This window comes from Scardinius erythrophthalmus, assembly GCF_964197995.2.
Source record: "Scardinius erythrophthalmus genome assembly, chromosome: 12".
In the NCBI taxonomy this organism is placed as follows: domain Eukaryota; kingdom Metazoa; phylum Chordata; class Actinopteri; order Cypriniformes; family Leuciscidae; genus Scardinius; species Scardinius erythrophthalmus.
The window spans coordinates 1,118,659-1,145,648 of NC_138232.1; the positions used below are offsets into that span (position 1 = coordinate 1,118,659).

Here is a 26,990-nt window from a genome sequence, read left to right on the forward strand (position 1 = left end):
TCAGATATTACGACAGTCCACTAATACTGTAATAACAGCAAACACTGAGAGCTGACACACACACACACACACACACACACACACACACACACACACACACACACACACACACACACACTGTCATTCTCAGAGGTTTAACCGTGTTAATTGGATCACAGTCACATCAATCCCTCACGGCACTGACCGACCCGCTTACACACACACACACACACTCGTTTACTGTGTTTACTGTGTGTACTGTCGCTGGAGCTGAGGACAACATGTTCAGAACAATGTACCGGCACGCAAAGAAACATCCAGGGGTGAGTCCAACTCCGACATTCACCTTTACCTGTGTGTTTATAACACACTTCATATATTCATCAGTCTGACTCGACTGACACTAGATTATAGAAATCAGATGAGAACTAAACTAACTCACGAGAGTCTTTTTTCAAGTTGCTTTACAGCAGAATTAGAGTTTGTCTTTAGTTGATGAAGTTTGCATCATTGATTTCCCTGTTTGTTCCCGTGAAGCTGTTCTGAAAGCGTCTGTGCTGTATGAAGCGCTGGAGAAATGAACATTTGAAGCGATATTTCAGCCGCTTCAGTCCTCTACTGTAATCCTCATCACTGTAATAGTTCTTCTGAGAACCGTGAAGGGCTTTTATTGACCTTCCAATTGTTAGTTTTACTGTAGAAACTCTTTCTGAAATATTGCTCTCAGTGAACGATTTACTTCACCGCATACAAAACATGAAGGATAAACCCAAACGAACAAAACAGACACGGCTTTCTCTCTCGAACAACAGCTCCATTAGTGTGTGATGAGTGTGTGAGGAGTGTGTGATGACCCAGATTCTCATGTTTGGCGGGTTACCAGAACTAAAGGAACAACTGTTACGCAAACACAGTAACAGATCTTAAGAGTGATAAGATTATTATCTATTTACTGCTGCGTCTCCAAGTCGAGTCTCCTTCATTTCTACAGCGCTTTACCAATATAGAGTTTCACAGCAGCTTTACAGTGATAACAGGAGATTACAGTAACAGAGATCAGGCTTTACAGCAGATCTAGAATAGAGTTATTGTCCAGATAAAGTTAGTTTGATTGATTCACTTCCGTTGTAAAGATCATTAGTTATTAACTTAGCGGCCGCTAACACACACCGTTCTCACAGGAAACAGTAACTTTAATGTGTTCTGGATGTTCGTTCACACACAGTGTTTGAGCTCGAGAACACACACTCTGGAGCTCGAGACACACACTCTGGAGCTCGAGAACACACACTCTGGAGCTCGAGAACACACACTCTAGAGCTCGAGAACACACACTCTAGAGCTCGAGAACACACACTCTGGAGCTCGAGAACACACACTCTGGAGCTCCAGAACACACACTCTGGAGCTCGAGAACACACTCTCTGGAGCTCGAGAACACACACTCTGGAGCTCGAGAACACACACTCTGGAGCTCGAGAACACACACTCTGGAGCTCGAGAACACACACTCTAGAGCTCGAGAACACACTCTGGAGCTCGAGAACACACTCTCTGGAGCTCGAGAACACACACTCTGGAGCTCGAGAACACACACTCTGGAGCTCGAGAACACACTCTGGAGCTCGAGAACACACTCTCTGGAGCTCGAGAACACACTCTCTGGAGCTCGAGAACACACACTCTGGAGCTCGAGAACACACACTCTGGAGCTCGAGAACACACACTCTGGAGCTCGAGAACACACACTCTAGAGCTCGAGAACACACACTCTAGAGCTCGAGAACACACACTCTCTGGAGCTCGAGAACACACACTCTAGAGCTCGAGAACACACACTCTAGAGCTCGAGAACACACACTCTGGAGCTCGAGAACACACACTCTGGAGCTCGAGAACACACACTCTAGAGCTCGAGAACACACACTCTCTGGAGCTCGAGAACACACACTCTAGAGCTCGAGAACACACACTCTGGAGCTCGAGAACACACACTCTGGAGCTCGAGAACACACACTCTGGAGCTCGAGAACACACACTCTCTGGAGCTCGAGAACACACACTCTAGAGCTCGAGAACACACTCTCTGGAGCTCGAGAACACACACTCTGGAGCTCGAGAACACACACTCTGGAGCTCGAGAACACACACTCTAGAGCTCGAGAACACACTCTCTGGAGCTCGAGAACACACACTCTGGAGCTCGAGAACACACACTCTAGAGCTCGAGAACACACACTCTGGAGCTCGAGAACACACACTCTGGAGCTCGAGAACACACACTCTGGAGCTCGAGAACACACACTCTGGAGCTCGAGAACACACACTCTGGAGCTCGAGAACACACACTCTGGAGCTCGAGAACACACACTCTGGAGCTCGAGAACACACACTCTAGAGCTCGAGAACACACACTCTGAAACAGGATCTGGTGCAAGCGCTGAACATTTTTAAAAACGTGATCATCTCCGTGTAAACTTCAAAAACGTGAACCTGTGAGAACAGATCCGCTGGTAGCTAAGCGATAACCTGTTGTGATTGGTCGTAGTGTTATCCAATTGCGTGCAGTGAGATTTTCAAATGCATGTTTGGTGCCGCCCCTAGGTCTGGATTTCCAGGCCACGTATCCAGCGAACTGGAATAATTCTGAGAACGTTGTATTTGTACAGAGAGGAAGGAGGCCTTCACTGGGAGAGACTAGTGACAGTTAAAGAAATACACATCTTCCTCTTATTCCTGTATTTCAGAGGCCAGTGAATGTGGAACTGCAGTCGTTGGAAAACCGGACAAACACAATGTCGGATAAAATGACTTTTGCAGACTTTATAACTTCAGCAAATCTGTGAAGATGTTCGACTGAAGGGACAGAAAAAAAATCTGTTTATGTCTCAGAGTTTGTTGCAGGTCATGAGCAGATGTTGCAGCAGATGCTGTTAGTGTCTCTCGCTCTCTCTCTCTCTCTCTCTTTCTCTCTCTCTCTCTCTCTCTCACACACACACACACACACACACACACACACACACACACACACACACACACACACACACACACACACACACACACACACACACACACACACACACACTCTCTCTCTCTCTCTCACACACACACACACACACACACACACACACACACACACACACACACACACACACACACACACACACACACTCTCTCTCTCTCTCTCTCTCACACACACACACACACACACACACACACACACACACACACACACACACACACACACACACACACTCTCTCTCTCTCTCTCTCTCTCTCATACACTCTCTCTCTCTCTCTCTCTCACACACACACACACACACACACACTCTCTCTCTCTCTCTCTCTCTCTCTCTCTCTCTCTCTCTCTCATCATACAGGTGTTACTGTGACTAACAAGTGTGACTTCACAAATATATAAGAAAGTTGTTGTTTTCTTCACTTAAAAGTGTGATCACTGAATATGACACTCATAAAAAGCGCTCAGGAGAAAAGCACACATGTGTGTGTCCATGATTTCAGCATTTGTACAGTTAAGGGAGCATATTCTTCAAACCAGAGGTGTAAAGAGTCCCGGAAAACCACACTTGAGTAAAAACTCAGATTCCTCACAGCGAAAACAAGTCACGAGTCTCCGATTCCAATACGCCGAGAGCAACAGTCTCAGAGTCTCTGAGTTTAGCAGTACTTCAGTATTTCACTCACACTGGACGCAGGCTCAGAGATGCACTCGTCCTCGACGCCTAACAGACATGCCAGTGAAAATAAACATTTGATTTGTAAGATGAGAAATCATGTTTATTTTCTAAAATCAAAATAAAACTGAATATTGCAATAAATAAAGGTGGACACAAACATCTCTTAAACGTCTACACATTCTCAGGTCTCAGTTCAGCTCAAGTGCACATAAGGCCACAAGTAAACCAATATCCTTCAAAAAGGTGGCATCAATATAGTGGATAAATAAAATAATGTTACGCAAATTTAAATAGTCAATAGATGTGATACAGAACATACAAATATTTACTAAATGCTTTATAACTCCCTGAATTAACCCTGAATTACAGTAGAAATACATGTTAATAAAGCATTTATTAACACACTAAGTAACTATTACTATCTGAATAATATGTATTTAAACAGTTTATTAATCATTTACTTACACTTTCGTGATCTTATGAACCACTGACAACTCCTAAATAACCGGTTGTAAATAATGCAATACTTCATTTAGAAATGATATATTGATCATTAATAAAGTATGAAAATACAATATCAAAAAAAAATACAAGAACAAAGCAGTTATAACTGCTCATTAATGTATATTAATGCTTTATAAATGACAAATTAACTGTTTACTAATGCTTAACTAATGATTAATAGTGTGCAGTTATTATAAAGTGTTACCAGTAATTGTATTACTCTTCACAAATGTATTGGAGTAAAAAGTACATTTACTTACTCAAAAATGCAGTCAAGTAAAGAGTAAAAGTTGCTAATATATTTGATACTCAGTAAAACTACAACATAGCCAAAAAGAGACTTAAGTACAGTAACTAATTACACTTACTCCAGCACTTTACACCACTGCTTCAAGCATTACGGATCGTCACTTTTGAATGTTCTCTGAAACAAGTAACATTTAAAAAATGTCTGACCAACACGATCCACGAATGATGTATAAATAATGTTTTTGTGCTAACGTTTTGAGAACGTTATTAAAGACCAGATAACTCTGAACGAACATTTGATTAATGTTACTGTAAGAACGTTTCTCTGAGAAGATTCTCTGTTCCACAGCATACATTTATTCACAAAGAAAAACTATTAAAATCAACATTAAAAAAGAGATATTTTAAAGTGTTCAGCAGGAAGGTAAAAAAGGCTAGAAAAAAACATGCACTCCAATGTGAAAAAATTACAGATTTGTTTTATTAAATTGTTTTTTATTTTCAATCAAAGTTCCCACTCAATCAAACTCGGCATTAAGAGTTTGAGGAGCTGAGAAGATAAAACTACAAATGGTCATTTATAAAAAATACAAACAAAGAGTAGGCCTAATTGAAAAAAAAAAGAGTAATTGAAAATCGAGATATAATAAGTGAAACTTCATCATCATCAAACACTAAACACACACCGAGCACGAGCGGCCGTCAGGACTGAGTTCAGCTCGAGCTCGAGAGAAAGCAGGAACACATGTTGCGCTCGGCTTAGGACGCTTAAACATATTTGATAAGCTAATTTGAATATCTGCCGGTAACCCCTGGGGGATTATGCAAATCACTGTTACAGGAGGCAGTTTTGACAACATAAGGCGAAGTCTGAGTCTGTCTGTCGCTCACTTTCTCCAACACGGAAAACACACGGAAAACTGAGGCTTCACATTCCCTCTTTTAATACGCGTTTCTATTCTAATCCCTGTTATCATTTACACACACACACACTGAAGTCTCCTGGTAGGACGTGTGTGTGTGTGTGTGTGTGTGTGTGTGTGTGTGTGATCCTGTCACTCAGTCTGATCGGCAGTACACACACACACACACACACACACACATACACACACACTAGCGACTGTGTCCTTCGTCGCTCAACTCAGACCGACACACATGTCTCCATGCATATAAAAGAGAGTGTGTGTGTTCATTTAGCACTGAAACCTACTCGACGCAAGTACATGAACACACACACACACACACACACACACACACACACACACACACACTTCTAAATCCATTTCACACGCCGTTGCGTCCTGAAACATGTCAGACGTCTCTCTCTCAGCTCAGACACGCTCATGATGTTCTTGCTGAGTTCGTAAAGTTACTTAAACCGAGTCTTTACTCTGGTATTTACACTCAGTCACTTGCATTGCGTTCAAGGTGTGATGTCATCCGCTCATGCATTCACTGTTAATCTTCACTGAGGAAAGCTAAACATGTGATAGTGCAGCTCATTTTTATGTTTATGGTATAGGATTACTGTATACTGTACAGTAGAGTATGGCGCTTGCAACACCAATATCATGGGTTCGTTTCTCAGGGAATGCATGAACTGATAACATACACAGCTTAAATGCAAAGAATAAAAGCATCTGCCAAATACATAATTGTTGTTGAGATGTTGCTGAATAACACATCTGCTATATATATATATATCTGTATACATACAGTATATTCACATAAAGCGATATATATACACTATCTCAGAATGCAATAGTAAGGCATGAATATATTAAGACATTATAAACATTATCATCATGATTTTCTGTAAAGCTGTTCAATGTGATTTGTCAAAATGCTCTATATAAATTACACTAGGACCCGTTTCTCGACGGCGCTCTTGTGATGTGTTTGTCAGGCATTTATGCACTTGCTTTACTTTAGATTGAGTAACACACACACACACACACACACACACACACACACACACACACACACACACACACACACACACACACACACACACACACACACACACACACACACACACACACACACGTCATGTGTAACACAGTTTCTGTGTTTTTTGTTGTTGTATTGTATTGTATTATTTAGACAGTTTATGTACAATGATATTTGACTATGTCCTTATTACTAATTATTGCATTTTTTTTAATGCATTGTCTATTCTAGTTTGTTATTGCTATTATGCTATTTATTGAGGAAGCTGCAGACATACACCTGCGTTTCTAATGTTTTTATTGGTGAATGTTTTTATCTTGTGTTTTGACCGGGATCTTAGTCCATAGTTTCGTTCCTTCATATAAATATGTGTATGGAATGACAATAAAAGACCTTTGAACCTTGATGACCTTCTCGTCCTCTTCCAGCTCATCCCTCAGTTCATCTTCTTGTTGCTGGGTATGAGCGGAGCTTCTCTCTATCTGATCCGACTGGCTCGAGGACCTCACGTCAGGTGAGAGAGAAAACACACGTACAGTACACACTCAGTTCAGTTCAACTCAAAACACTTTATTAACGAGCCCACATAAACAGGATATATAAAAACATCATACATTAAATAAATAACACAATGTGCACGGAATACATATTAATTATAATCTGATTATAAAGTGGATACCTAAAAAACAAGTCCATACCATGTATAAGAATGAATAAATACAGTACGTAAATATATAACTGTGTGCAAAAACATAAATAATTTTACTCACCCTCATGTTGTTCCAAACCTGCTTGAATTTCTTCATAGGAATACAAGAGTAGTTTGGGTTACACTTTATTTTAAGGTATCATTGTTACAGTGTAATTATATATATATACAGTGCCCTCCACAATTATTGAACCCCCTGGTAAATATGATCAAAACTGGCTGTAAAAAATAAATCTGCATTGTTTATCCTTTTGATCTTTCATTCAAAAAATTTGCAAAATTCGAACCTTTCATTGAAGTAAAAGAACTGAAAGTGGGGGGAAATCACATTATGAAATAAATGTTTTTCTCCAAAACACGCTGGCCACAATTATTGGCACCCTGTTATTAAATACTTTTTGCAATCTCCTTTTGCCAAGATAACAGCTCTGAGTCTTCTCCTATAATGCCTGATGAGTTTGGAGAACACCTGACCTGAGATCAGTGACCATTCCTCCATACAGAATCTCTCCAGATCCTTCAGATTCCCAGATCCATGTTGGTGTTTCTTCTCTTCAGTTCAGCCCACTCATCAGGTCAGGGGACTGGGACGGTCATGGCAGAAGCTTCATTTTGTGCTCCGCAACAAATTTTTGAGTTGATTTTGATGTTAGTTTTGGACCGTTGTCCTGATGGAAGATCCAACCACGGCCCATTAAAAGATTTCTAGCAGAGGCCGTCAGGTTTTGATTTTTTATCTGTTGATGTTTGATAGAATCCACGATGCCATGTACAGTATCTGAACAAGAAGTCCAGGACCTCCAGCAGAAAAATATGCCCACAACATTAAACATCCAACGGTATATTAAATTGTACACATGGGGTACTTTTTATCCTTGTGTTCACCAAACCCATCTAGTGTGTTTGCTGCCAAAAAGCTATTTTTTTAGTCTCATCTGACCACAGAACCTTGTGCCGGTTGAAGTTCCAGTCGTGTCTGACAATTCAATTTGCTGGAGTTTGTTTCTGGAGGAGCGAGGAGGATTTTTCTTGAAACCCTCCCAAACAACATGTGGGGATCTAGGTTTTTTTTTTTTTTTTTTTTTTAGGCTTTCTGACCCCCAAGACTCAACTAATCTCTGCAATTCTCCATCTGTGATCTTTGTAGAGTCTTTGGCCACTCAAACTTTCATACTCGCCGTCCATTAAGACAATATAGACACACGTCCTCTTCCTGGCAGATTCATCACATCTTTAGTTGGTTATAACTTCTTAATTATTGCCCTGATGGTCAAAATGGGGATTTTCAATTCTTTAGCTATTGTCTTACAGCCACTTTCTATTTTGTGATGCTCAATAATCTTTTGCTGCACATCAGAACTATATTCTTTGGTTTTACTCATTGTGATGGATGAGCAAGGGGATTTGGCCTTTGTGTTTCCTCATTTTTAAACTCCTGTGAAACAAGAAGTCATAGCTGGACAGTTTCATGTTCCTAGTCACCCTGCTGTGATAAAAAAGGTAAATATTAATGGGAATATACTTCAGAGATATTTTACTCGTAAAAAATTCTAGGGGTGCCAACAATTATGGCCAGCGTGTTTTGGAGAAAAACATTTATTTCATAATGTGATTTCCCCCCCACTTTCAATTCTTTTACTTCAATGAAAGGTTAGAATTTTGCATATTTTTTGAATGAAAGATCAAAAGGATAAACGATGCAGATTTATTTTTTACAGACAGTTTTGATCATATTTACCAGGGGTGCCAATAATTGTGGAGGGCACTGTATATATATATATGGGTGGTTGACATATTTGGCTAAAAAAAAGTTTTTTAAAAAAAATCTCAAATGTAAGTCAGGGAACTCATTGGGTTATATTCTACCAACTCTTTTATTTCCAAATATATATGTGGTCTTGTAGATTTTGTCCTGAAATTTGCATTTATTCACTAGTTTACTGTCTTAGTGACTAAAATTGTCATGTGGTGTGACATGAATGTTATTGTGTATTAAATTGAAAAGGGGTATAATGTGATAATATAAGTCAATGTATTGTATGTATTGTATGTCAACCTGATTCTTTATCATTACTATATAAAAGTATAGCATTTCTTATGTGCAAATATGTTATATTTTGCATTATTTTACTTTATCATCACTCATAGAAAGACGTTTACTCGTAATCTTTCAATATACTTCAAATTAATTTAGGAATACCTTGTTATAAAAGTACCAAAATGCTTGTAACCTTTGCTGGCACTATTCCCCATCTGTCACATTGATGATTTTATGATTAATAACCAAAAAGCCTTAATTTCTTTCAAAATTCTGAAAGTCACACCAAATCACATGGTGCCACGCCATGTTTAAGTGATATTAAGCAACTATATGTACTTACTATAGGGTTAGGGTAGGATTAGGATTTGGTTGAGGGTTAGTTGCATGTAATTATGCATAATTTACTATTACTACTATGGTAAGTACATGTAACATATGAATGAATGAATGGAAGCATTTATATAGCGCTTTCATATGTACTACTGTACACCCAAAGCGCTTTACAATCATATCAGGGGATCTCTCCTCAACCACCACCAGTGTGCAGCATCCACTTGGATGATGCGAGTCACAAGGAGTCATATGTAACAAGGACACTGTTAAAGTGTCACGCTTTGAAATCGCTGGTGTTTCTGACGTCACAAACTACCTTGTAACCAATCAGATCAACGTGTGATCGTCAACCAGTGGATCTCTGAGCTGAGTGAGTGAGTGGAGGCGGGGCTCATTAGCATATTCATAGAACCGCGCATGCTAAATGAGGCAAGGGTGTCGAGTTACATTCAAGATATTTTAAGGCATTTTTCAAGGGAAAAAACGTTTAAATATGCCATTTTGGTGATAAAAGATGAGTTTTAAGGGATAAAATGATTGACTACAGGGGGACTTTAACAATGTAACAGTTCATTAGGCTCTGTAATGTAACTTATTCTAGCTTTTTGAAAATTCTAAATTCTGATTGGACGAGCTGTTTCTAGTGTCTTCTGTTGGTTGTGTGTATTAATTCATCCCTGTGAGAAACAAACTCGGCAGTCTGCCAGAAATACTGTCCTCTGTCACCTCCGCCTGATAATTACCCTCCTTCAGTTTCACCCTCCTTTACAGTCACTCATCCTCATCCTCTTTTCTCCACTCGCTCTCTCTCTCTCTCCTCTCCGGTCTGGCCTTACCCTCATTCTGTCAGCTGGGACAGGAGGAACAACCCTGAACCGTGGAACAAACTCGACCCGACCTATCAGTACAAGGTAAACAGCCCAGCGACTGTTCTGTGATCAGCTGCAGACTGACAGCGCAGACAGATCCGTCTCTCCCGCTGTTCCCGGATCAGTTTCATCTCACGCCAAGGAGAGATACGTGACAGGAGACGTCAAGCTGTACAATAGACACACACTTAGTGAGGTGCATCCCAATTCGCCAACTTAGACACTATTCCATGCTGTTTTTAATATAACTAGTGCGATTAGTGTTTTCATGACAAGAACAAAGAGAATTTAACCCCAAAAAATAACAGTTGCACTTTAATACACAGCTTAAAAGTCATGAAAGGGAAGTTGCGCTGGTCTTTTCTTCCCTACAGTGCCGTATATCCGAGTGAAACGCTTCTGGAACAAGAACAAATGACGTCAAGCTGTATATTAGACACACACTTACTGAGATGCATCCCACTTCACCTACTTACACACTATTCCATGCTGTCTTAAAGGGATAGTTCACCTAAAAAATTAAAATTAGCCCATGATTTACTCACCCTCACGTCATCCTAGTGTATATGACATTCTTCTTTCAGACGAAAAAATGACACTATTCCATGCTGTTTTTAGTGTTTTCACAATTAAATTTTGCACTTCAAATTCTCTTATTTAACTAAAAAAACAAACAATTAGACACTTCATGCACTTTAATACACAGCTTCAAAGTCATGAAAGGGAAGTTGCACTCATCTTTTCTTCCCTACACTCTTTAAAATAAAGGTTCCAAAAGGAGGCTTTTGCTCTCACTTAATAATGTTGGGTTGAAATAACCCAACGACTGACCTATGGGGGTGGGGGGGGGGGTATAGCACCTTCCCAACAGTGGGTTATTTTAACCCAGTGCATTGTTAAAAGCCAGCTGGGTTAAAAGTAACCCAACAGTTAAGTTAACTATTTATTTATTTTTATTTATTATTTATAATTTTTTATTTATTTTAATAAATACAATACACTTTGTTTTCAAATACAGATTGTTTAATTATAAAACAATAAATACGTCTCAACAAATATATTTTTAAATTACAAACTAAATATTGTGGAGCCTAGAATTTAATGTAAATATACATACTTGTGTACATAAATTCAAAATACACAAGTTTACATACAACACACGTATTTAACCCAACAATCGGGTTATTAGTAGAAATGACCCAATTATTAAAAAAATGATATACCCAACATGATGTATTGTTCTAATTTATTACTGTGAAGCTGCTTTGATACAACCTGTGTTGTGAAAAGCGCTATATAAATAAACTTGACTTGACTTGACTTGATATAGTGACCCAGTATGCTTAACCCAATGGTTGGGTTAAAAAAATAACCCAATGTTTTTTACTGTGCAGTGATGTCATAGAAGAACCAGGATCCTAAGAGAACCTTCCAGTGAAGAGTTTAAGAACATTTAAGGCCACATTTAAGGTTTAGATTAAGCCAGGATTAGACCTTAGTTAAATTAGGACGTTTAAGTAGCTTGTTTATTAGAAGAAAACAGTGCAAGTTATTTTCAGTTAAATCAGCTCAAACATGCACTTTAGTCTGGGTCTGTGAAACCGGCCATTACATAATCTAAAGTAACCTTTTGTGCAATGGGAAGGTTCCATGGATGTTAAAGGTTCTTTATTGGCATCTAAATGCATTGGCATTTGGCATTACTGCAAATGCCTCCTTTTGGAACCTTTATTTTTAAGAGTGTATAATGCCGTACATCCGAGTGAAACGCTTCTGGAACGAGAACAAATGTGGGCGGGGCTTGATTGTGTCTGTGAGGAATTGATTGGATGGTTGTGGTTTGCTATTGGCTGATCTCATGTGAGTGACAGGTTATAGCCCCGCCCTCGTCATCAGAGAAGAGAAGAGATGCTGCAAGAGGAACTTATTCTGATTACCAGGAACATGAAGTTTAAAACTATGCATAATTCATTTAGAATAAACAATGCAATATTCCGTAAAAAAAAAAAAAGAATTGTCCATTTTGATTTCATGGTGACTTGTTTCTAGATAAGCCTTGTGCGCCCGAGGCTCGTGTGAAAGACACAGCGTTCGTTCACGTCTGCTTTAGAAGGAATAATTAAATCGCAGTGGGTGAATGTTTTATTCTCGTTTGGAACATCTTGATCACCTCCAACCATTAATGAAAGAATTAACAAAGGCAGACGGAGAGAATGAGAGAGGATTCCTCAGAGAAGACACGCGTGTTTCATGGGAAGTTTGCGTTCAGGCTCACGAAAGGTCACGACTCGACATGTTTAATTCTCAAAAGGAGCCAAAGGTCAGAAATCAAGAATCCGGCAGCGTCTCAACATTAATCATAATGAGAGAAACAGAAGCAGAGAGAGATCAATGTGAATATGAGAATAAAATAACACCGGCTGAAGAACGTGTCTCCTGTCACACATTCAGAACACAAACATGTTTTCTGTCACAGAAAACCTGACGCTCCGAGACCTTTTCACAAAAACAGCAAAGCAAGAACGCAGGAACTGTGGGATTCTTTCAGCCGTTTCATGGTCAAGCAGGAGAAATGATGCGTCTGGTCACTGAGTAAAGTAACCGCAAACTCTCCTCAACAAGAGGAATCATTCACGTCATAAACTCTGCATTACACACTCAACTTTAACTATTGATTGATCTGTAAATAAGCACATCTAATCAAAAGTAGCGTTCAGAGAACATTCAAAAGTAACGTTCAGAGAACATTCAAAAGTAACGTTCAGAGAACATTCAAAAGTAACGTTCAGAGAACATTCAAAAGTAACGTTCAGAGAACATTCAAAAGTAACGATCAGAGAACATTCAAAAGTAACGTTCAGAGAACATTCAACAGTAACATTCAGAGAACATTCAAAAGTAACGTTCAGAGAACATTCAAAAGTAACATTCAGAGAACATTCAAAAAGTAACATTCAGAGAACATTCAAAAGTAACATTCAGAGAACATTCAAAAAGTAACATTCAGAGAACATTCAAAAAGTAACGTTCAGAGAACATTCAAAAGTAACGTTCAGAGAACATTCAAAAGTAACATTCAGAGAACATTCAAAAAGTAACATTCAGAGAACATTCAAAAAGTAACGTTCAGAGAACATTCAAAAGTAACGTTCAGAGAACATTCAAAAGTAACGTTCAGAACATTCAAAAGTAACGTTCAGAGAACATTCAAAAGTAACGTTCAGAGAACATTCAAAAGTAACGGTCAGAACATTCAACAGTAACGTTCAGAGAATATTCAAAAGTAGCGTTCAGAGAACATTCAAAAGTAACGTTCAGAGAACATTCAAAAGTAACGTTCAGAGAACATTCAAAAGTAACGTTCAGAGAACATTCAAAAGTAACGTTCAGAGAACATTCAAAAGTAACGTTCAGAACATTCAACAGTAACGTTCAGAGAACATTCAAAAGTAGCGTTCAGAGAACATTCAAAAGTAACGATCAGAGAACATTCAAAAGTAACGTTCAGAGAACATTCAAAAGTAACGTTCAGAGAACATTCAAAAGTAACGTTCAGAGAACATTCAAAAGTAACGTTCAGAGAACATTCAAAAGTAACGATCAGAGAACTTTCAAAAGTAACGTTCAGAGAACATTCAAAAGTAACGTTCAGAGAACATTCAACAGTAACGATCAGAGAACATTCTAAAGTAACGGTCAGAACATTCAAAAGTAACGTTCAGAGAACATTCAAAAGTAACGTTCAGAGAACATTCAAAAGTAACGTTCAGAGAACATTCAAAAGTAACGTTCAGAGAACATTCAAAAGTAACGTTCAGAGAACATTCAAAAGTAACGTTCAGAACATTCAACAGTAACGTTCAGAGAACATTCAAAAGTAACGTTCAGAGAACATTCAAAAGTAACGTTCAGAGAACATTCAAAAGTAACGATCAGAGAACATTCAAAAGTAACGTTCAGAGAACATTCAAAAGTAACGTTCAGAGAACATTCAAAAGTAACGTTCAGAGAACATTCAAAAGTAACGTTCAGAGAACATTCAAAAGTAACGTTCAGAGAACATTCAAAAGTAACGTTCAGAGAACATTCAAAAGTAACGTTCAGAGAACATTCAAAAGTAACGTTCAGAGAACATTCAAAAGTAACGTTCAGAGAACATTCAAAAGTAACGTTCAGAGAACATTCAAAAGTAACGATCAGAGAACATTCAACAGTAACGTTCAGAGAACATTCAACAGTAACGTTCAGAGAACATTCAAAAGTAACGATCAGAGAACATTCAAAAGTAAAGTTCCATAATGTTTTAAGAATGATACAATGGAATGTTCACTTAACGTTTGCATAAGGAAGAACACAACATTTAAAATAACTGGACGTTCAGAAATACTGTTTTCATAACTTAACGGGAACACTAGCAAAACATTCTTAGAACATATTTTTGTCAGCTACGAGACGAGCAAAGTATACATGGGGTTTCAATTTTGTGTCAAATATGCACAAAAATATGTCAAAATGTCCATCTTGGCGAGTAGTTACATAAAGACAGTCGGTTATGTCTTTAGTGAATAAACAGTTGGGAAAGAAATCGAATGCGTGTCATTATATTAGATCCATGCATTCGGTCTTAAAGCCTAATGCAAATACCTGCGGCTGTCTGTCATTAATGTTAAAGGCAAAATCACTCACTGCTCTTGACTGAAGAACTTTAGTAGCTTTACTACGAATCAATGTATTATTAATTTATACAGTGAAAACTATGCATTCACAAACACAAAGTCTCTCATACACTTTTCCTGAAAAACAAACAAGGAGCCAGATCACGAAACAAAGGGTTGCAGAATCGGTCAGACACTGTGAGTGTGAGTGTTTTTGTTATTGTCATTGTGTGTGTGTGTGTGTGTGTGTGTGAGAGAGAGAGAAAGAGAGAGTGTGAGTGCTCTTGTTTGTCGTTTATGAGATTCTGATGATCTTAATTTACGCTAACTACATTTAAATGTATTCTCTCGTTCTCTCTACACAGTTGGTGGCCATCAACACAGACTATGAGCGTCTGAAGAAGGAAGGACCTGACTTTTAAAAGACCTCAGAGGAGCAACACACACACACACACACACACACACACACACACACACACACACACACACACTTTCTAAACACTGTACCCCTGATACTTCTGCATCCACTGAAAAGTAATTAAATCACTTATTTTAATAGCTAGCTAAAAATATGAAGCAGCACTGTTTTCAAGATTAATAATAATAAATGTTTCTTGATCATCAAATCATCATATTAGAGTGATTTCTGAAGGATCATGTGACACTGAAGACTGGAGTAATGATGCTGAACATTCAGCTTTGATCACAGGAATATATTGGACTTTACTATTAGTAATATTTCAAATATACACACATATGTCCTTCACATGTGAGGTGTGATGACTGAACAACTGAACTCACCACAAAATTGCAATTTCTGAGAGAACTATTCCTTTAAAAAAAACACGAGAATCAAATGTGTTTGTCACACACGTCACAGTTTGAGTCTCTATTTGTTCGAGAACACAAATGTGCGGCGTCTTTGTCCAACCGCCGAAAACCAAATGTTTGTGGCCCTTTAGAAAAGCCTGTAAGTTTGTTGTGGGCATATTTGCAGGACATTAGGAGGAAGAATTGCTGGGCAGCGTGAGCATAGTGAGAATAATGCATGTTATCTAGCAGCAATCACTCCTGTCCTCTGCACAGCTGGGTACCCACACACACACACACTGACAAACACTGACACACACACCGAAAGCATTCAGTGCTTCAATAAAGAGTATGCTCCTCATCTCTGCCTTCACACACACACACACACACACCTCCAGACGCTCCACCTGCGGCGTGTAAGAGCTGCTTCTGTCAGGCTCCAGCACATGCTGACAGGTAATCAGGTTGGTTGAAGAAATGCATGAGGCATAATCACACACACACACACACACACACACACACACACACACACACACGGGCCGTCATTACCTAAGCGGAAGGCGCTGTGACCCGTCACGATTGCATTGCCTCCATTTGTTATTTTTTGTATCGCTATTCATCTACACACACACACACACACACACACAGTGAGCGAAACACCTCCGACCGTCCCGCTATACAAGTACAAACAACTACAGAAACAATCACAATAAATAAATAAATAATGCATATTCTGCTCTAATATTGACATGAGCTGCAAACAAAGACTGGAGCTGGAGGAGTTCGAGACTCGTGACGGCCGTGTGTTTATGTTTGTGAGCATCTGAAGATCACATTGATTAATGACCAAGACCAGCTGTAAATGCTCATCCATTACTTGAACTAAACAATGCATGAAATTCACCTCTCCATTGTTATATAAGCAGCATAATATCCAAGTATAAGTCTCTATGCAGTTCATATAAACACCCTTCGGGAATATCATGCAACAAACAAACAAGTAGTGACTGAAAAGATCTACATGTCTGTCAATTTGTTTTTTAGAGAAAAAAAAAACTAACTAGGAACCAAATATGCAAATTAGCTTGCATTTTAATATCTATGTGCAATGCAAAATAGTTTTTGTGCTGAAATCATGCTTTTTAAAGTCAAGCATCTTGATGAATTCTGAACAATATAACACGTAGTGATGGAGATGCATGTAAATATCAATTACATGCTGAAAAACTTTAACAGTTATACAAATGAAAAACTAGTTTTAAACATTTTTTGACTTACCTGCATTCATCATACCTTATGACTGCAGCATCATGATTCTAATAACAGTATGAAATCAAAATTATGAGGTTGTGCATTTAGAAATACTAGACACTACGTCTGAAATAAACGAAAATCACAATCAGTTTTTGAAGGAATAACAGCAAACAATGAAGATTCAGTGATCAGTTACTCACCCTCACTTCATTCTGACTCTTTCTTTATCAGCAGACGTACAGCAAACGTACAACAGACGTACAACAGACGTTTAGAAGACGTTCAGATGACGTTCAGCAGACCTTCAGCAGACGTTTAGAAGACGTTGAGCAGACGTTTAGAAGATTTTCGGCAGACGTTTAAAAGACGTTCAGCAGACGTTTAGATGACGTTTAGATGACGTTCAGCAGACGTTTAGAAGATGTTCAGCAGACGTTTAGAAGATGTTCAGCAGACGTTTAGCAGATGTTCAGCAGACATTCAGAAGACGTTGAGCAGACGCTTAGCAGACGTCTGGAAGATGTTTCAGCAGACGTTAAGCAGACGTTTCAGCAGACGTTCATCAGACGTTCAGAAGACGTTGAGCAGACATTGAGCAGACATTTGGAAGATGTTTCAGTAGACGTTTAAAAGATGTTCAGCAGACGTTTAAAAGACGTTCAGCAGACGTTTAGATGACGTTGAGCAGACGTTTAGAAGATGTTCAGTAGACTTTTAGAAGATGTTGCGCAGACATTTAAAAGACGTTCAGCAGACGTTTAGAAGATGTTCAGCAGACATTTAGAAGATGTTCATCAGACATTTAAGAGACGTTCAGAAGATGTTGCGCAGATGTTCAGCAGACGTTTAGAAGATGTTCAGCAGACGTTCAGAAGACGTTGACTAGACTTTGAGCAGAATGTTCACGCAGCTCGTTTACAGTAAAATCAGACCGTGATCAACACAAATCAGATCTGAGAGACGCAGTAAGACTTTAGTTTTGGAATAAAGTCCCACGGACTAGTGGTATATGACACTGTTAGGGAGTTTTTTGTGGTTTCATTCTTGGCTGAACTACTCCTTTAATTATCAATGGTTGTTTCTACAGGGTAATGTTTAATAAGACAGTATATGAAATGACAAACACACGGTGAGAGATGCATTACAGTCAGTTCTGGCCTCCAGCTCCATGGTCTGCATCACACGTGTGTGTGTGTGTGTGTGAGAGTGTGTGTGTCTTTGAGTGAGTGTGTGTGTGTGTGAGAGAGAGTGAGTGTGTGTCAGTGATTAAGTGTTTGTGTGTATATTTGTGAGTGAATGTGAGTGTGTGAAGTGAGAACAGCTTCCTCGAGCTGTTGGTCACAGCTGAAACTTCAGTGTGAAAATCTGTTTACCAGACATACATGTGTGTATGTGTGTGTGTGTTCAGCTCAGGTGTAAACAAACACAATTGTGTGTTTGCATGGCTGTCAAATGTACACAGACCTGAGGCAGAATATTAAAGTATCAAGACAAAAGCAAACTTCAGTGAAAGCAAAGAAGTTCCCATATTAAATTGTACTTAATATCACTGTGAAATCAACATTTTTCAAGAAATATTACAGTTTATTCTAAATGATTTATAGGTGCACATCATTATTGTGTTAATAATCTTGAATGAGAATACGTTCCTCTAGCAGCATCTCTTCTCTGATGATGTGGGCGGGGCAACCTGTCACTCACATGAGATCAGCCAGTAGCAAACCACAACCATCCAATCAATTCCCCACAGACACAATGAAGCCCCGCCCACATTTGTTCTTGTTCCAGAAGCGATTCACTCTGATATATACGGCACTATAGAGAAGAAAAGACTTAAATTTTCATGCCGACCTTAATATTAAAGGTAAACTTGTTTCCATTAGCTTTAGAGACAGGATGAACTGGTGAATGAAGCAGAATGACTGATAGAAATGTAGCTCATATGATCCCAAAACAAACAAAATGATTGAAAATGATTTTTGCCATGAAAATGTAGATCATCTACTCAGTCTGTAGTATTTTAGAGGAAATTACAGCAAAACAATCATGTAAATAATGAAGGAAAGAATGAAATTCCTTCTGATGTCGTTCCAAAGGATGCTTTGGGAAGAAAATGACTATCACAAATCAGACTTTTTTCTCTTTCTCTTTTTATTGTGAAATAAAAAGTCGCAATTACCTTTTTTAGTTTTTTATTCTGTACACGGCAGAAACAAACTTTCATGTTTTAAACCCGCATTAACCGGCACCGATGGACACTTTTCAAAACTAATGAGGGACGATGAATTTCTAGCTGAACTATTCCTGTAAGTACAGTAATGCAGTGTGTGTGTGTGTGTGTTCTGTTCTTCTTCTTGGGGTCTGTCAGGCTCTTAACTGATGAGTGAAGCTTGTTCCTCCATCCTCATCTCTCCACGGGACTGTTATTGCTCTATAACAGACACTTACACTTTATTATGAGATGATTACGGCACATTAGCCATTGTTTGGAGTTTAAATGGGACTCTAAAACGCCACTTAAGCCATCGACTCCGTAACGCCACATCACGGTCCTGCAGGGCTTTAATTATGACACGCGTTCAAACGCAGACGTGCCACTCCAAATAAACGAGCGCAATTAATTGCAACCGCTGTCGTCTATCCGTCCCTCGCTGATTTATTGTCAAATTAGTGCCTGTCTGTGCCTGAAGGAGGAGAAGGAGGAGGGAGAGAGGATTCCCGATCATCTCAGCTCATCTCCGAGATCCCAGCGCAAACACACACTCCGACACGGACCAATGACAGCGGGATTCACTCATGATGCGTTTGTTCACGGATTGAGAGAAAACATGGCAGCCTGTAGAAATGCTTGTGGGAGAAACGATAAAGTTTGGCACACAGATAGAGGAAAGACTGAACATGAACCCCCGCAATTTTGGAGTCTCTAACGCGATCCCTCTAGCGCCACCAACTGTTCAAAGTTGCACTATTGTTTATGCTAATCATTTTTGAACCATAAGGGATAGAAACATTCCTTTTGCTTCTGATTCCATGACTCAAGATTCGATTGCGGCCTCTGAACATTTTTCCGCCATCTTGAATTTTTCCGAACTCATCCTAGACAGTTTTGTCTGATTTTCAGCAAAATTAGCTCACAGAATTTTTAGACCATGTTGGCTTTTTGATAAACGTAACCATTTTTGAATAATGCACGGATGAATTTTACAAAGGGAACGTAAAAATGGACGTAAGGCTCTATCTCCGCAACGATTTGGCGTATTGAGATGAAACTTGGTACATGTCATCACAATCATGACCTGAGGATACTTGCAGTGTTTCGGCACAGCGCCACCAACTGGTCAGGAGAAATGGAAAAAAAAGTTTTTTTGCTTAGAGAACGTTTTGCACAAACATTGTAGCATACAGAGTCAACAATAGTTGTAAAACATTTTATTTTACGAACAAATTATGTGCCATCAGCACTATGCCCTGAAGTTACTCAAAGTTTCAAGAAACCGCCACCATGTGGTCAAAAATTAAAAACTAAATTCCAAAAATACCAATAGCTTTTTTTTTTTTTTTAATGAAACTAGGGTTGATAGATTCCTTCAGTCATACAGAGAACAATACCAATTATGCATATTTGGTAAAAAAAATCCTTTATTAATGTTATCAATGCTAGTTCATAAAAATACAATTGTTCATTGATTTTACACAGTGCATTAACTAATGTTAACAGATATAACTTATGAAATAAAAAGTGTATTAGTAAATGTAGAAATGAACTAAAATGAATAAATACTGTAGAAGAATTGTTCATTGTTAGTTCATGTTAACAAATGAAACCGTATTGCAAAGTGTTACCATTATTATTTTTGTGAAATGTACTTGCAATTTCTGCGTGAAAAGAGTTTCAAAGTAAATCCCACACTAAATTAATTTAAAGAGTTTATGTGTTGAAATCTGTAAGTGAACGTCACAATAGGCTACATTCAAAATATAATTACTTATTTCTTTCTTGTGATTTTAGGGTTTGACTTGACGTGTACAAACTCTCCACAGATTCTGAGTTTTAATGCTCACTTTAATCCATTGATTAAGCAGCAGCTCTTTCAGTCTGTCATATTTACTCCGAGATGTATTTTTAAATGCATGTTTCTGAATAATCCTCTGACTCAAAACACATTATTCCACTGAAGATGACAGGCCAGAACTACTGCTGTGATCAGAACAGAGTCGATCAATAATAATCTCCACCCACAGCGCACACACACACACACACACACACACACACACACACACACACACACACACACACACACACACACACACACACACACACACACACACACACACAAAAAAAGGATCAGCAAAAAGGGTTGCATTTTTCTACGGCTTGATTTTATTGGGATTAGATGTTTTAGAAAATCATTTGTAAAGATCTGTCCATTTACAAAGAATCCTGTTGTGATAAAAATGTTTGTCAGGCAGAATCCTGGAGAATGAATGTGGAAGATTGTAGACGTGTGCAACGTGAAAGTATTTATCAATATCATCTGTTCACAACTGCGGCGTAAACGCTCGGATGAGATCCGACAACGACACACAAACTCCAGACGTTCACAGTCTTTACATACACTACTGTACATTTACAAAAACAGCTTCCATTATCAAAGGCTAAAGAACTACTAAGACTTGAGTAAAAAAGCTTTTAAGAAGAACAGAAAATAAGAATCACAGTCTGTAAACATTTTGCATCATTAGTCTGTTATAGAATTGTTTGTTCCTCACTCGATATGGAAGATAAAGATTTCAAACATCATCCCGAAGGAACAAATCACTGTCTATTGTCAAATACTGTTTCAAATACTGTCCAGAGTTTTTCACTCTTCCATGTTCGAGTTAGTTTGATGGGATTGGGAGATTCCCTACATGCACTACTGGTCACTTTAAGACTTTTAGTTCCAGTGAATGATTAATAAAGTAACGATTGATCATAAAGCTAAATAAAGAAAAATAGGCCTCTTCGTAAGCGTGTTAACGGGATTCGATCCGCTCTGTTTTACCCAGATCTCCCGGTTTAATGGTCGTGGAATCCAGGCATCGGGAACGGACGGGCGAAAGCCTCGACGCGTGAACGCAGATCAGCGATACGAGACGCCGTCTCTGCATCTTCCAGCAGGAAACTCTTGAAATCAGCCAGTTTTTCTGAAGAAAAAATAAAAATAAATAAAGTTTAACCTTTCCTTATCGACATTTTTGTCTTTTTCAGGGTTTTTTATTAGATTTTTTTATCATTTTGCCTGTGTTAATGCTAACTGCATACAATTTGGCACGTGTGTGTATTTTTATTGGAATTATACTATTTCACCTTAATTTCCTTTAAAAAAAATCTATTTTGCACTAGTAACACAAAATAGTTCCTCTCAGGACCTTTTGGACAAAAATGTCCCCTTTGAAACCCATTAAAACTGCAATTTTTATTCAGGGCCATTTAACTATAAAACGATGCAATCTTTGATAACAGGCTTTCATTCTGTTGGCAAGGCTTCAAAATTGTAATTTGTACTATTTTTTTACCAGATTGTGCCATATTTCCAGGTTTGGCCTATTAAGCAAATACTTACTTTATCCCTGTTTTCTGTTTCTGCATATTATAAAGCCAATTGGAGAAATTATGCAGCGATAATTGTGTGGGTGTGTTGGTGTGGATGTCAGAGTGTGGTTTGTATGTGTTTAATAAACATGTATGTGTGTGTGCTTGTAATATTTGAGAGAGAAAAACTCTACTGCAAATCACAAACCCAACCACTGTTTGTACCAGTGAGTTTTGCTGCATCTAACGGGGAAAATGTGGAACAAACAAAATCTCACTGAAAGCTCATTTTTTGAGATATCAACCTCAAATTGGGAACATAACTTAATTAGATTTATGGCTTTGATTTTCAAGCAGTTTTAGAGTTACAACATGTTTCATAAAATATACATTTTATATAAAATAATGTTTATAAATCATTTTCATAAACTTTTTTTTTCTTACAATTCTTTTTCACTTCAACAATTATTGCCAAGGGTCTTCTTTAAAATGGGACCAAACTTAAGTCTGTGCTCTCAAGCTTCAAATTTTTATTACAGTTTTTTGACACGGATATACGGATATTATAACTTTTTAATTGATGCACAAGGGTTACTGTAAGAGAAAACTACAGGACAGTATGCTGTTTTCCTGCATGTATTTTTTTCTTTTAATGTAGGAAAAAAAACCCCACTAATGCTGTCAGGCAAACACTCAAACGCTGTATGGTTTATTCATGTGGTTTCCAGTAAATTACTGGTTTACTCACTGGTCTTGCTCTTCACGTCCAGAGCGATCTTGATGCCCTGATCTATGAAATCCACAACCTGATGAAAATCTGATTCCTTGAACTGGCGTGACGTGAGCGCAGGGGTTCCTGGGATATAAAAAATGAATTACAGCACTCAATTCCATACAACTATATCTTATGTGAATATTGGGATATTGCATAAAAAAACGTCAAGATGCGCATAAAAAAAAACTCAAGCACTCAAGACCTGTTTCCATACACCTATTTTTATTCTGAATTTTGGGATATTGCAAATCTTAAAAATGCGCATAAAAAAAACTTGTGCACTAAATTGAGGTGGATCCTATTTTTATGCGATAAGAAGACATGTGCGTAAACTATGATGGAAACACATTTACTGAATAAATCCCTTGATGTGAGAAGAGGAAGTTAATTAGATTCAAGATTATTAAAACAATAATGATGTACACCAATAAATCATTTAGAATAAATTCTGCAATATTCCATTAAGAAAGGCAAGAATTGTCCATTTTGGTGTCACAGTGACTTTAAAATCAAATGTTTGTCTGTGAAACACAAATGAACCTCCTAATGGGAAAGTAGTTACTGGTGTAATTACATATAACACTGTTTCCATCCACCTATTTTTATGTGAATTTTGGTGTATCGTATAAAAAAACACTATATGGAAACATTTACCAATGGACCAATGGCGTTGCAGCGTCTCTAATGTTGGTTTAAGTCGAAGTGTGTGTTCAGAATGATGTGGTTTAACTCCCTCCAGAAGCATCTCACACACACGAGTGTGTTCCCGAACGCCAGAGAACATGACAGTGTTTACTGTGTTCGTCTGACGCTCCGAGACACACTCGTTTATGATGGAGGGAAAAAGAGTAAGATTGCAGAAACTTACAGTTTATTACTGATATTTAGTGATGGTTTTGTTCTCTTGAAAACATGGGATGGAAACACTGCTTTATTCGCACATGAACTTTGAGTGGAAACACAGCTAGTGAGTGTGAGCTTTATTTGAGCATGTGTTGTGTTTCTCACCCAGTCGAAGGCCACCGGGCGTGAGCGCGCTCTTGTCTCCGGGACACGTGTTCTTGTTGGCCGTGATGGACACCAGTTCCAGAACTCGTTCTGCACGCGCTCCGTCCATTCCCTGAGGCCTCAGATCCACCAGAACCAGATGATTATCGGTTCCTCCTGAACATGCACAACGCAAACACAAGACGCTTAAAGCATTAGTTCACTTCAGAATTAACATTTCCTGATAATTTACTCTCCCACACGTCATCCAAGATGTTCATGTCTTTCTTTCTTCAGTGGAAAAGAAACGAAGGTTTTTAAGGAAAACATTCCAGGATGTTTCTCCATATAGTGTCTTCAATGGGGTCCAACGAGTTGAAGGTCCAGATGTGAGTTTCAGTGCAGCTTCAAAGTCTCGACACGATCCAGCCGAGGAATAAGAGTCTTATCTAGACAAACCAGCGGCCATTTTAGAACAAAATAAACATTTATATACTTTTATCCACAAATGCTGGTCTTGCACTCGCTGTGATGCGACACACATTACGTAATCACGCTGAAAGGTCAAGCGTGACGTGGGGGAAGAACCGACCTAGTGTTTAAAAAGCCAACGTGCAAAGACTAAGTCATTAAAAAAAAACAACTTTTCAATACCCATTTTACTTCCAATTGTTATACAGGAGACTTGATTTTCTCCCTGATGAACTGAATGAATTGTAAAATTGTCGCTATATGAAGGAGGATGACGTCATGAAAAGCCGCTTCAGACGTTATTAGATTATTAGTCTATTTCTTTAGAATAACGTCACTGATGATTCTTTAACAATAAGAGCAGAGACATTAACGGACCCTTTTCACAGACTGTGATGATGCATTTCCACAGTTATTAACATCATAAATCTAGCCAGGTTTTTCATTTGTAAAAAAGCAAAGTCCATTTATAGCACTATACTTTGTGTGATATCATCTTGGCATTAAATGACAGAGGACTAGTTAACGCTGCAGAGTGAGTGTAAATTTGACATATTTCTCTCTTTTGACCAACATAATAAATATCTCTTTCTTTCTTTCTTTTTTCCTCTTTTGTAAAGTCATAGAAATGCTATCATGGATTTCTCTTTTGAAATTGTACTTGTAGTTGAAGTTCACCAAACCATGATGACGTCTGCTTCTGAGAACCTCGAAATGTTTAGTCCGTTAGTGCAAACTGAGTCAGATTTGACGTCATGAGTTTAACGGCCGTTGGATCGTCGTCTCTCAATATTAAACCTGGTGAAAATGATCTGCAGCTGCTTTAGACACAGAACGGAAGCACAACAACGTGTGCTGATATAGAGAGCGAACAGCTGCGTAGAGAAACTTACAGGCATTCAATTAGTTTTGCATATGTGTCGGAAAAAACTACAGCTGATTCACGGCTTGATTTCACACGTTCACTCAAAGTCCCACTGTAACCAGTTAATGTTGTTTATATGTCTATGTGGTGTTTTTAATATGCTTAAATCATGTGTAAATTTATAAGTCGACAGCATTGCTGAGTATTTCCTCCTTAAAACTGCAGTGAACCAAAGACAGTCTCAAAAACACGCTTTGAAATCGCTGGTGTTTCTGACGTCACAAACTACCTTGTAACCAATCAGATCAACGTGTGATCGTCAACCAGTGGATCTCTGAGCTGAGCGAGTGAGTGGAGGCGGGGCTCATTTGCATATTCATAGAGCCGCGCATACTAAATGAGGCAAGGGTGTCGAGTTACATTCAAGATATTTTAAGCCATTTTTTAAGGGAAAAAAATGTTTAAATATGTCATTTTGGTGATAAAAGATGAGTTTTAAGGGATACACTAATTGACTACAGAGGGACTTTAAGTGATCAATTTCACATTACTAATAAAAACAACCTCATTTTAATATACAGTGGCCAAGAACCGAAGGTACGAAGACACCTATTGTATCTGTTAGTTTTGTTCTTCTTCATCCGCTATTGAGCACATATAACAGTATAGCAAAAATGTGAAATTTGACACCACTGTGCTCTGATTGGTCGGCTGGATCAGCGTGTTGTGATTGGTCGAGCGCTTCGAGTGTGTTTGGGAAATGTCCTGCCCCTTACCATAACCGCCAGTTTAACACACTACTAACTAACTCAACCAGGCCCCGCCCCTTTATTCTGCGTATGAATTATTATAATGAGGAATATTGTGACGTGTTCGTTCCCGGAAGAAACTCAAGAATACAATGGAGGCGTTTCAGGAGTTCAGGAACACTGACACTGATGTAGAGAAGAACTGGAGCTTTTTCAACATGTTCTTTTGAGTCTACATACAGTCAGATAAACAAGTGATTTTCGACCCTGAAAGAGAAGCTTGACTTCACAGTGTAAAAACCCACCGGAGACGAGTGTGAAGCCCTTCTTCAGCAGCGCGTCGGCCATGGCCTTGGAGTTCTTCAGAACCTGAGCGATGTACTCGCGAAACATGGGCGTCGTAGCCTGGAGAGAGAGCGAGAAAGAGCCATCAATTATCAAAACCCATAAATGAGTTCCCAAGTGCATCAGCCATTGTTCAGAAGAAGATGAGACGGAATAGCAGACGCGGAAGGAT

General features: G+C 38.6%; 2 protein-coding genes across 2 annotated transcripts in view; one reads left to right on the forward strand and one right to left on the reverse strand.

Annotated features, from left to right (window-relative positions):
* Positions 1–260: 260 nt before the first annotated feature.
* Positions 261–15,409, forward strand: LOC308700169 (cytochrome c oxidase subunit NDUFA4; the record flags this gene model as incomplete). The annotated part of the gene is made up of 4 exons (XM_081381598.1): positions 261–302; positions 6,809–6,894; positions 10,314–10,374; positions 15,353–15,409. 4 exons carry the CDS (start codon positions 261–263, stop codon positions 15,407–15,409), a joined length of 246 nt encoding a protein of 81 aa, XP_081237724.1.
* A 6,000-nt stretch (positions 15,410–21,409) lies between these two features.
* shmt2 (serine hydroxymethyltransferase 2 (mitochondrial)) overlaps positions 21,410–26,990 on the reverse strand; it is a 37,983-nt gene continuing 32,402 nt past the window's right edge. Inside the window, exons 9-12 of the mRNA XM_081381589.1 lie at positions 26,779–26,878; positions 24,410–24,565; positions 23,375–23,482; positions 21,410–22,238 (exon numbers count right to left, since the gene is read on the reverse strand). Of these exons, the coding sequence (XP_081237715.1) occupies positions 22,111–22,238; positions 23,375–23,482; positions 24,410–24,565; positions 26,779–26,878 (492 nt within the window). The 3' untranslated portion in view covers positions 21,410–22,110. The remainder of the gene's footprint in view (positions 22,239–23,374; positions 23,483–24,409; positions 24,566–26,778; positions 26,879–26,990) is intronic.